Here is a 12,552-nt window from a genome sequence, read left to right on the forward strand (position 1 = left end):
AGTTAACTGTGTGGTGCCCGATGGCCAAGCCAGGACTATAACCCAAGGTAACCCTGTGGATACCCTATGGAGCCTGCTGCATAAATATATTTTAAATAAACAAATTCAAATGTTTTCTGTATTAGTTCCCTAATCGTAAACAATTATAGACATTCCACCCATAACTGCACCAAGTGGGACAATAATAACACCAATTTGACCTACAATGTTACAAGTTTCTCCAGATAAAGTTGGCCAAATCTGGCAATTTCCACATACAATTTATTCATTTACCACCCCTGCAGTGTCTTTGATCAAGAGGTCATAAAATCTTGTGGGTGGCTGTATTTTATTGTACTGTATTGTATTGTATAGGGTGCAGTTATTCAACCTCACCTCCTGATGGTCAGATCTGCCTTATTCAGAGATGTACGCAAACCCAATGGTGTGAGATCTGTGCATGTGCAGATCTCGTTCTGAGAGATCGCTAGCAGTGCCCCCTAAGCCACAACATGAATGACAAGCTGCGGCACTTTGGGGACTGGGTGGTCTTGAAAACAGATGTGTCGGCCCCGTTTTTGAGGCACGCCGTGGCCAGTGTCTGCGTCTTGCAACACAGGGTTACTCAGATGGCAGATGTTCCCACAGAGTGAGCCGATGCTGCACCCCTCGGATCTGCAATGCATACAGTAGGCGTCATTTTAAACTAGACGCCACCTGTGGCATAAGCATATTATTGCACAGCCGCTGCATGCAGAGTCGCAGTCTGTGCATTATCACCCATCTCTGATCAGGCCCAGAGTCTTCTGGATTTCCAAGTTGGCCACAGAACAGAGAAGATTGCTTTTTCTTATTTTTTTAAACAAGGGAATATTGTGATCATTACATGGTAGCCATAAATCACAAACAATACTTAAAGAGAAGTATACCATTTATATAATAATTGAAAATAAAAAAGTACAGGCATATACTATTGTATACCTCCTGTACCGTTCGTCATATACTGGTTCCCTAATTTCTTATATTCAGTTTTATACATGTACATACTATATGTGGTCAGCATCTTCCATTCAATGACCTCTAATGGAAGCGTTCCACTTTGTAGCATACTTACAGGTGTAGCAAAGTGTCCGTACAGGATGTGCTGTGATCTTGGCCCGGTGAATAGGTCATAAGGTCCTCTTTTACCCACAACGTGCTTCAAGGTTTCATCTATGGAGCATTTTAGGTTGTAGGTTCCTGGTCCCGGCACACATTCCTGAAATATGAGCAGTGCATTAGGAAAGCAATGACACACGGCCCCTCTCATCCCATAATCACTTACATTGCTGCTTGCTGAGCCACATTTAGTCGTTTCGCTGTCCATTATACCCTTGGAGCTGGCAGACTCTGAAGCACTCTCTTCTATGAGTGTGTGGATTCCCTGCTTTGCCGTAAGTTCCAGGTCCTGGGGTACAATTCTGTGTGGAGGACAGAAACAGGAATCATGAACAAAATAGATCACATAGCAAACATTCATCTGCATGTGACATCATTCACACACTGCCAGGAAGGGGGTACAGAACTGATTCAGGTGTCTATTTATTAAGATGAGAAAAGTCCTTTCTCTGGTGTTTTCACCAAAGGGCTTTTCTGTGCTTTTATTACATTATTAACAGATTAGCACCAGTGAAATCAGTTTGTGAGGCTTACCCCCGCCCCTATAAATCTCTATGGAGATGGCAGCTTACTGTAATTTATTCAGATTGCGTTACACTGTACCCGACAACGGGGACATGCAAAAATGGAAATACTTTGCTTCGCCAGCGTCGGGTCAAGCTACCGTGTAAAACAGAGGGGGCGCTGCCAGGGCATGCTTATATTACTGTGACCGTTCGCCGGCAGCACTAGGCTGGGAATTGGTTAATCGGTCCCATAAATGCACAGTGTGTACCTAGAACTAGCCTACAGTTTGGCTGACCCACAATGTGTAGAGGATCATTGTGCATATTCCTAGAACTCCTCTATCACTGTTTAACATGCTCTACCTTTAATTCGTCCTTGAATCGCACATCTTTAGTGTTACACAGTCCTCGCACGCTGGCAGGTTTCTTTTCCATTAGCTCCAGAAATGACTTTATGTTGTATCGACCCGGCCCCATGTTTTGCTTCTAAAGTAATCAAGCATACAAACGTTTCAGAAAATTGATTCATGTTTCCCAGAGTGTAAATTACAGCTTCACCTCACCAGCAAACGGTTCCTCTCCCATGTTTCCTTGTACAGGACATGTGGCATCACAGTCAGCCGTTCTGTTTCTTCTGCTCTTTTCCATCCAGGCGTAGATGCAACTCGCTCCAGAACGAAAGGATTATAGGGATTATAGGTTCCAGGCCCTAAACGTCTTGCCTGGATTAAATCACAGTCTTTTTACAGATACAATTTATGTCCAACATTCACATTCTTACTTAAAAATAAGAAAAAACGTGAAAAATGTTTTCTTTCTCAAGAAAAACATATAGAGAAAACCAGTCTTACCCTATAAAATACAGCCCTGCAATCAACAGAGGCTTAGGTAGATGAGGGACAGAGGGGGTAAGTGGTGTCCTGTGACCTCTAAAAGGACATTATTGTTATTCGGATGTAGCCTTGAACTGTACATCTTTCATAAACTTTCTTGAATCTAAAATCAACTTCATCAACTAGATCTTATTTAATAACATGGTGCAATGAGCATGAACTGTTTCAATCCACAGCAACCAACCAGATATCACTTTACAGGACTCTAGAGACACAAATTAATTTATGTAGTTGCCATTGGCTACTGCATGTTCCCCTCCTAATATTTTATGAAATATGTTCTTTAGAGTTTCTTAGCCAGTGGTGTATCATATATGTACTCACTGTCTCTGAAGTTGCCCTCTTGCAGTAAGGTACTTGTGTGTAGGAACCAGGTTTCTTAAATTCAGGATAAACCGCAGATACATCAAATCTATGGGATAAGATAGAAAATCTAAATGTAACTATTTATGTAAAAAAATGTATTTGTTGTTCACTCATTGGTTCGTGGCTAAAAAGTGTGTAAACATTAAAGAACAGTGGGGCCTGATTCACTACGGATAACTATTGCAATCGCGGCTGCGATTACGCACACAGGTGTGCTGAAACAATATGCTAATGAATGCTATCGCAATGCCGTCGCACAGCCAACATAAAGACGCCCACTACCGCTATGTCACATCCGTAATACCTTGCAGTGCTGTGTATACATCGGGAACATCGAGTAACATCGGCCCCTCACGCACAATTACAGCAGGTATGACCTTACTCATAAATTGCTCGTTGCACGCAGTGACTACTCAAGCTGTGTATGCCGTCGCAGTGGACAATTTATGCACGTCCATGCAACGGCGTTCAAACAGACAGGCACGCCAACGTTTCTCCAGCCACTCCTCCATCACCACCCCCAAACACCCTCCTGTCCTTCAGTCTGTGATGGCTTTGTATCGATCGCAATGCTAACTCACGTACGCGCACTGCAATGCATACGAAGTACGTACCATCGGCCGATTTGCGATCCGTAATGAATCAGGCCCAGTGACCGCAAACCATGACTGATTCTACATAAGTAACTAATTGCTTCCTGACCATATGATAGAGGTTCCCAAACTCCGCCATACAGTCCATGTTTTAAGGATATCCATGCTTGAGCACAGGTGATCTACCGTATATACTCGAGTATAAGCCGAGTTTTTCAGCACAAAAAATGTGCTGAAAAAGTACCCCCTCGGCTTATACCAGAGTCAAGTGTAGCGCTGACCGGACGGAGTTCGGTCAGCGCTACACACTGCCAAACACACAGCCGCCGGAGCCGGTAGCTGCGTGTTTGGTGTAATCAGCAGCGGCTGAGAGTCTGTATAAATCACCGGGACTCTTGGAAATGGTTGCACCAGTTGTTTAGCAGATTAGAACTTAGATGCTGATTAAGTACCGCCGTGTGTAAAGTGGAATCCAGTTCCGACTTATATATTAAAGTAGGGTCATATGTTAATTTTTCATATACTGCAGTGTCCAAAAGTTGATTATCTAATTCCTGTTTGTACTGGAGAATATTTTGAATATTCAGGATTGAGGATGTTCATGGACACCATTGTTAATACACCGCTATTTAAGGTAAGCTTCCTTATTTGTCACACTTTTGCACCCTGATGACAAGACCGCCCAGGTCTTGAAACGTTGGCGAATAAAGTCACTTTTCTTCATTTATAAAGACCGTGGAGTGCCGCCTGTAGCTGTTTTCTGACAGACATCGCATTTTTACATACATACACACATATATATATATATATATATACACTGTACAAAAAAAATAGGCAGCACTCGGAGACTGGATAAGACTCGTGAAACCCTCAGCCGAGGGACTTTTAATCAATCATAGGTCGACGTTTCGGGGTCTTGCACCCCTTCCTCAGGACAGCAGAATAACACAATTCAAACAAACAGACATATTTATATCATAACTACTCACCACTAAACAGGCGCCATGCACACCTGAGCTCCGTCCAGCAGCCGCACTTCCGGTCGCGGCAAGTCCGCAAAAACCGGAAGTGACAATTAGATATCAGGTCTAAAAAATTTGAGAGGAGAGGGTATCCGGTGGAAGAATTGATTAAGGCTAGACAAAAAGCATTGTCTGAGTAGGGAAGAGTTATTGAGAATTGATCCTAAGGACAAAAAGCTAAATCAGCTACCATGGGTCCATGAATACGATGTTAAGAGCAAATATACCAACAAAAGAGCTAAGAAGTTATGGCCCATTATTACATCTGATCCAGAGCTAAAGTGTTTGCACAATACTAAACTATTACCTAGCTATACCAGAGGGAGAAATATCAAAGATCTGGTGGTTAAAACTGATGTGACAAATTTTTTAAAACCTATGCCTAAGCCCAATTTCTTGACACGTAAAGATGGATGTTTTAAGTGCCTAGGGTGCACGACGTGTTCATATCTTGAGACCGGGGATACCATACTCCATCCATACTCGGGGAAAAGATATAAAATTAAGTGGCCTTTGACATGTACCTCTAGATTCATCATCTATGTTATTATATGCCCATGTGGCCTATATTACATAGGCAAAACTGAATGCCAATTTAAAATCAGAATGGCTCAACATAGATCGGCAATTAGAACAGCTATCTCCACTAATGGTAGTGAACAACCGGTAGCACGCCACTTTGCGCATAACAAACACAGTATAGCGACCCTCAGATATAAGATTATTGACCATGTACCCTTGTCACTAAGGGGTGGTGATAGAGGAAGGAAACTCCTGCAATTGGAGACACAGTGGATCTGTAGATTGGATACTCTTTTTCCTCGAGGGTTAAATGACTCTTTGGGTCTTATTAATTTCTTATAAATTTGTGTAATTTTGGATGGCTTTATATGCCAATGTTGTGGATCTTCTATGACATGAATATGTTCATTAAGGATTGTATATGCATTTAAATTTGGTAGTAGTGGTGTTTTTTTGCCCACTAGATGGCTCCATTTCTCCATTATGTAGTATTGATTTTTTACTTGTCATATTGATGACAATAAGAGGCAATGTCATTAGTGGCAAAATGTTTTTTATAGTGTTACTAATGCATTTTTTATCTTTAGTTATATGTCCACGTTAGAATATGTGTATTTTATTTGAGTATTTATATGTATGTGTATTCACTTTACACTTTTTGTAAGTATCACTTTTTATACACAACAAAGTTTGTATAATCCTTTCTGTGCATGATATTTGTACGCAGATCTTATGTTTTTTACACAGTGTACATGTGCTGAGATATATACACTTTATGGATCTATTGCATTATGATAATGACTAAGTTTGTTCACGATCGCACTGTGTATGTTATTGCAGGTTGCCATGGCGCTGGGTCCCGCCCGGGTGACGTCACTTCCGGTTTTTGCGGACTTGCCGCGACCGGAAGTGCGGCTGCTGGACGGAGCTCAGGTGTGCATGGCGCCTGTTTAGTGGTGAGTAGTTATGATATAAATATGTCTGTTTGTTTGTATTGTGTTATTCTGCTGTCCTGAGGAAGGGGTGCAAGACTCCGAAAGGTCGACCTATGATTGATTAAAAGTCCCTCGGCTGAGGGTTTCACGAGTCTTATCCAGTCTCCGAGTGCTGCCTATTTTTTTGTACAGTGTGTATTGGGGGTGCTGTCCTCCTAATAAGGAAGGCACCGGAGCAAGGTGTGGGCTGTTTGTCCAAGTTACACTGCGTGAAGGAGTGCCGGAGTTGTTGCTTATATATATCTATACACACACACACACACACACACACACGTATAATACGAGGGCAAATAGCACCCTGCCCTCCAGGAGGGCAAAAAGCGCCCTGCCCTCACAGCCTGCGGGTGCCGTCTTCACCCGCGGGACGCAGTGTCCCGCAGGGGGAGAAATGTGCGGTGACCCAGTCACCGCCGGAGAATAGACGCCGGGTAGCATCTATTCTCCCTCTCTGCAGCGCTTGGGGGCTGCCCGGCGTGTCCGTAAGTGCCGGGCACGCCCCCAAGCATGACGAAAAGGGGACGCGTCTTATACACACACCCCCTTTTTGGGCGCGCGCACAACGTTGCCCTCTCTAGCTCCGGCACCCTGCCTGCCGCCGGAGCTAGAGTGAACACTAGGACACTAATATATATATATATATATATATATATATATATATATATACACCCACACAGGACACTATAGAATTATATATATTTCTGCTGGTGCCTACCTGGTGCTGCAGTACTGTACAATAATATTGGGCAGTTTGCTGCTGGGCGCTGGCAGCCTGGCTCAGTGCTGCATTACATCTGCTGCCTGGTCTGAAGTCTGAGGCTGACGGCGCAGGGGCTAGAGACAGAGCAAAGGCTCCGTCAGCCATTTTTTTTTTTTTAACTCCATCAAGCATCCAGCTGCCTGATCGCATGGAGGGGGATCAGATATTGAAGGGCGGGCTGAGTGTGAACTGACCTGGCGTCCCGGCAGCCCAATCCACCCCCATCCACCCCCGGAATCAGTCCAGGAGGGGCGCATACATAGCACCAGGACTCAGGGAACATTGAAGACTGGAGGCGGAGCAGCAGACTGGGCCGGCCAATGACATCGCCGGCACAGGACCCAGGCAGCTGCCGCAGCCTCTAGCATTGTGAGCCATATTCAAGTAGAGGTGTAGTTTTCACCTGTCCGACTGTTCGCTTCATTCGCCTGTTTCAGAGGCGAATTTATTCCATGCTCGTCCCCGCTTTTCGCCTAATTCAATTGCAAGACAGGCGAAAACGGAAATAGGCGACTGCGGAACAGGCGAAAAATACTGAAAGAATTGGGGAAATGAGTCTGTACCCCAGAAAAAGATACATTAACCTAGGGAATCAATATAAATGTGTACTAATAGCCCTAATAAGACTATTTTGGGTACTTAAGTTGTGTAAATTGCTTGCTATTAGCATCTTTGTAAAAGTGGTGAAGAATGGCATAAAGCTGTATTTTTTGGTGAAATTAAGTAAACCAGTCAAATTTGGGGTGCTTGAAAAGGGTGCTAGCATGTTTTTATGTCTCTAAAGTGAACTTTTAAAAAAACGTGAAAAATCCACCTGCTGCATGCACCTGCAATCCCAAAAACCCCTGACCCATACTTGGGGACCCCCAAGAAGTCTATTTCGATACTTTTAATGTTTATCCCCCCACTTTTTAAATTCTCACCCCAAAAATGACATGTCTTTTTTGGGGTGTTCTTAGGTTTTTGTTTCTGTTTTTTTTGCAGATTTGTCCTTTGGTGGGCTGTCCCAAGGGGTCAGAGTTTTTTCACCACGTTTACACCCCAAAATAAAGATTTTGCATTTCTTTTCACCAGCTATTGATTGGAGAATCATTTTTGGAGAATTGTTTCCACTTAGGCGAAATTGTCCTGGAATTGAATTTGGCGAATTTTTTTTTAGGCAAATTTTTCACAAAAAAACAGGTGAATATGGCTTTTCGCCTCTAATTGAATTCCCCTCTATGTGTGTCTGTTTAGTTTGTCTTCTCCGCGGTTGGGTGGGAGGGAGCGGGTGTAATGGGCGCCGCCACTGGGATTCACCGGGTCTCAGCCTGCAATAGTGGCTTCTAAGAGAGGGAAGGCAATGCCCTCTCTCCAAGACAGCCTCAGCGGGCCGCCCATCAGGTCCCGACGCTCTTAGGCAGCTGCCTAAAGCTGCCTAATGGAAGCGTCTGCCCTGGAAGTGTCAGCTTATAAAACCTGCCACTACATAAATAAAGCCCCTATAGTGCGAAGTTAGAGATCAGCTGGAGACTATGGTGTATCCCTTCATGAGTGTTGGTGCAGTATTATATACATCAATTACCAGACCATATTTCAGTTTTTCGGTTATTCCAAAAAAATATATTTTTTAAAATGCTTTTTGTGCCCTGTTGTATGACACCTGACAGGAAGATCTCAACAGAAGGACAGCACTAGAGCATTTCATGGTAAAAAAATATTTTTCTAAGTTGGTTTAATTTCACTTTATTTTTCTATAAACATTTAGTTCTAATTTTAAGTTGCATAACATATCTGCAACTGCACGTTTAAATGTATTAACATGGGTGGGAGCTTTCATACTGCTAATCCTGCCACTAGCTAAAATACACTATAGGATTTGACGGCAGATAGGAACCACTTGGCCCATCTAGTCTGCCCATTTTATTTTGGTAAAAGAACCGTATATGATGCTTTAGAAACATAGACTCTAGGGAAATAGTGCACATTTATCAACAACATAAAAAATTATATTTCCATTTAAAATTCGATTCGCTGTTTACCAAACATGAAACTGGCATTTCACCTAAAAATTTTCAAAGTGTCTTTTCAAGGTCATCAAGGCAAATTTACATCATTATTGGTAGAGTTCAGTATAAATGGACTTTGTCATTGTGTAATGTCAAAATGCCAAACTATTGGAACAGTGTGGAGGGTCAAAGAGCCTGATTCATTACGGATTGCACAGCGAAAATATGCTAATGTTTGCAATCTCAGTGCCATCGCAGCCTAAAATAAGGATGACCACTTCTCCTTACTCACATCCATAATACTTTGCAAATCTGCATAATCATCGGTAGCAACGAGTACCATCAGACCCTCACGCACACTTGCACAAGGTCAGAATTTGCTAACCTCATCGCACGCAGTGAGATCCCAAGCTGCATATGCCATCGAAGTGGCATTTATGCACGCCACTGTAATGGCGTTCAAATGCACTGGCATGTCTGAGTTTTGCCGACCACCCCCCCAATCACCACTCCCAAACACTCACTCTGTTATAGGCCTGTGTAGTCACTGCGATCGCAGTCCGATCGCAGTGACATTTGCGCACTGCAATGCAAACGCAACAATCGGCCGTCTTCGTGCATAATCGCAGTTGCGATCAGTAACGAATCAGGCCCAAAGTGCAAATAGGGGTGTGTTTACTTAATACAGAGTATTATCCTTTATTTCTTGCGCTGCTTATACATGAATGACTTACACCAATATTGTACCGTGTAAACCTTTTTTTTATCAGGAGACATCTGGGCATTATAGAACAGTTCTCTACTTGAAAGCAACTTCTATTACTATAATTGATGCTGCTATTATTCTGGTGCCATTTCAATTATAATCTATGTGATTCCCACTGTTGTCACATTCTCATTATTGCATATATTTTGCCACATTTTGGACTCAATTACTAAACATTATTTGTCCATATTATCTATTGTAGGCATTATTATTCTTTATAAATGATTGTCTATCTCCCCTTTAAAATACCTTGGGCTCATTTCAGCCATCTACTTAACGCAGGGGTGTATCTAGGGGTCCGAGCACCCCTGGCAAAGTAAAGGACCTGCGCCCCCCCTCCCGCTCCCCTCCTTTTTATAGGAATAATTATACTTTCTAATTATAACTTAAATATTTGCAAATAAAAACAAAATTAATCAGTTTTAAAAGAACTAAAAAACTCTTTATGAAGCTATCTGGGGCTGCTATGAATAACAGGCACACAGGAAATTAACTACTGCACAAACTTCTTACCCCGTTACCCTCCTGCTCATCCCCCTTACTACACTATGGGTGGTATTCAATTGTTATAGTGCTCCCAATCTCCCGTCTAAAGTGACAGGAGATCGCAGGGCGCTTTCCAATTGTTGCAGTTTTTCGCGCTGATCGCGCCCAAAGTGTTCAGGTTTAGCCGTGTAAAGCAGCTTCCCCCGACCAAAGTGCTGGGCGCGACCGCGAAAAGTGATGTTTGGGTGCCCAAACAGGTCACTTTTCGCACATTTCAGCTCGCAACCCGCTGGGGCTGCGAGGGGCGTAACAATTGAATACCGCCCTATAAGGACAAAGCTATCAGGGGCTACCCACTCCACTTACTTGGGTTGCAGATTGCTGGCAGGTCTCTGGTGGGCTGGAAGACCGCTGGGCCCTGTCACTGGTAAGCGGGCTGCTGGGCTCCCTGGCTGGTGCTGGCTGCTGGGCTCCCTGGCTGGCAGGTTGCTTGTCTAACCAGATGCAGCATGCAGACTCAGCATAGGGAAGTAGAATCCATGTGCAGGTGGAACGCATAATTCCTTTCTACTTCCCTTCCTGTGTACACACAGCACAAGTCCACTCACCACTATACAGGCAATCATTTGTCCAGTAGCCTGTCATTTAAAGTTTGTCCCACCCCCACCATTGGACCTTATCCAATCAGCGTGGGGTGTAGTGGACGGGTGACAGAGAGGACAGAGACAGAGACAACTTCAAGTACTGTATGTAATTTATGTGTTTAACACTTTGCTGCCAGCCAATTTTATGCGTTGGGGAGGAGGATTTGTGCTATAGAAGCTGCTGCCTGTGACTAAGAGCAGACGCTGCCTCTTGCCTGTCTGCTCTAAATCAGTGATCCCCGCAGCAGCAGTACACACACGATACACAGAGCAGTCAGGGAGGAGGGAGGACGGGCTTAGGCTGCTCAGCTCCAGGACAGCGTGTCCTGTCATGCTGCAGCTACATTGTTTCACATACATGATAGAAGAACTAACCAGCCAGCTGCTGTGTGTGTGTGATAGCGCTGGATGTAGATACGCCCCTGACTTAACGATACATTAAAGAAAGTTAGGCTGTAACATTATAGACCTTCTCATACACCAAGGTGTGCTGTTATGTCTCTGTTTGCTTTAGTTTCCCACTGTCCCAAAAGCATTATATTCCCGCAGCCTGTGCGTCCTGGGCTGGACATTTGTACCTGGCCTCCTGGCTGCCGAAGGGAGCTCCACTAAACTTCTTCTTCTCCGCCATACCTGCGCCTGGTCACCATAACAACGGAGACGCCTGTCTCCTTCCCTGCTACTACCGCATCACGTGATGACACTCACTAGCCAATCAGAGCACTGGCACAGTGGTGTGACGTCAGATGCCATGCAGCGTCCTATGTGTGTTAGCGCCTGTCTCCTCATAACCTGCAGATGATGTCTCCTCCTGCCCTGGCTAGTGGCTACCTGTCAGTGCATTTTACTGTGATTGCTCTACAGAGAATATGAACTGCTTTATGTACCTTCCCACAAATACTGAGCCGGCCCTAGGCATACTAAGCAAATGCCTAGGGCGACTGAAACGCCTTGGGGCGGGGAGGCATTCCAGGGCTCTGATGCTGCCCCCACACCCTTCGCGACGCTGCCTCACCCCCTCCCCTCCCGTTGCAGCTCCGATCGGGCACTACAGTACGGTAGTCAGCCAGTCAGGTGACTGACTGTGAGCCAGGTCAGAAGAATGAGCGTCTGCATAGAAGATCATTCTGGCTATTGGCTGCAGTAGGAGAGAAGATGGCCGCGGAGGGTATGCTGCGCATGCCCAGTCACGGCCACTCTTCCCATGTGCCTTTGCGGAGCAGAGCCATGTGTGACCTCACGGCTCTGCTCCCAGACTAACCGCCGGCGCTCCACCCGCATTGCCCAGCGCCCAGCCCTTGCCCAGCAGCATTACCTGCATCAAAAAGTAAGTGTAACCTGCGTAGGCAGGCAATGTTGGCAGAGAGGGGGGCTGAGCTGTCATATATATATATATATATATATATATATATATATATATATCCCCAAAAAAAACAACAATGTCATAGATATGTGTGTGTGTATTTATATCTATCTATATATAGATAGATATACATACACACACACAAACATATCTATGATATCTTTGTTTTTTTGGGGATATATATAGATATATATCTATAGATATTTATAATATATATATATATGTTGACAATGGATCAGCGGCACTCAGGAGTCTTTAAAAGTTAGTGAAGAAAAGGTGTCTTTATTTCGACGTTTCGGGGGTTAAGTGACCCCGTCTTTAGGAACCTGTGTGTGTTCCTGAAGACGGGGTCACTTGACCCCGAAACGTCGAAATAAAGACACCTTTTCTTCACTAACTTTTAAAGACTCCTGAGTGCCGCTGATCCATTGTCGACTTCATTGAGGGGAGTGATCTCTACCCTCTGAGGGCACCTGGAGCAAGGTATATACCCTGACTAGGGTTTGCAGAGTGC

The 12,552-nt window shown here is 44.2% G+C and overlaps 1 protein-coding gene across 2 annotated transcripts; it reads right to left on the minus strand.

Moving 5' to 3' along the window:
- Nucleotides 1–1,158: 1,158 nt before the first annotated feature.
- On the minus strand, nucleotides 1,159–11,323 carry LOC148442265 (ciliary microtubule-associated protein 2-like). 2 transcript variants are annotated; one of them, XM_088464109.1, is made up of 7 exons: nucleotides 11,254–11,323; nucleotides 10,398–10,610; nucleotides 2,861–2,948; nucleotides 2,207–2,365; nucleotides 2,007–2,129; nucleotides 1,304–1,439; nucleotides 1,159–1,237 (listed from the first exon to the last, which is right to left on the minus strand). In XM_088464109.1, the coding sequence occupies exons 4-6, from the start codon at nucleotides 2,252–2,254 to the stop codon at nucleotides 1,326–1,328; spliced, it is 285 nt and encodes a 94-aa protein (XP_088320235.1). In that variant the 5' UTR covers nucleotides 2,255–2,365; nucleotides 2,861–2,948; nucleotides 10,398–10,610; nucleotides 11,254–11,323; the 3' UTR covers nucleotides 1,159–1,237; nucleotides 1,304–1,325. The 2 variants fall into 2 exon arrangements, with proteins under 2 accessions (XP_088320235.1, XP_088320236.1); XM_088464110.1 differs by lacking the exon at nucleotides 11,254–11,323 and having other exon boundaries at nucleotides 2,207–2,311; nucleotides 10,398–10,634.
- Nucleotides 11,324–12,552: the final 1,229 nt, after the last annotated feature.

Source organism: Taudactylus pleione, unplaced genomic scaffold, assembly GCF_031769625.1.
Source record: "Taudactylus pleione unplaced genomic scaffold, aTauple2 ptg001581l, whole genome shotgun sequence".
Classification (NCBI taxonomy): Eukaryota; Metazoa; Chordata; class Amphibia; order Anura; family Myobatrachidae; genus Taudactylus; species Taudactylus pleione.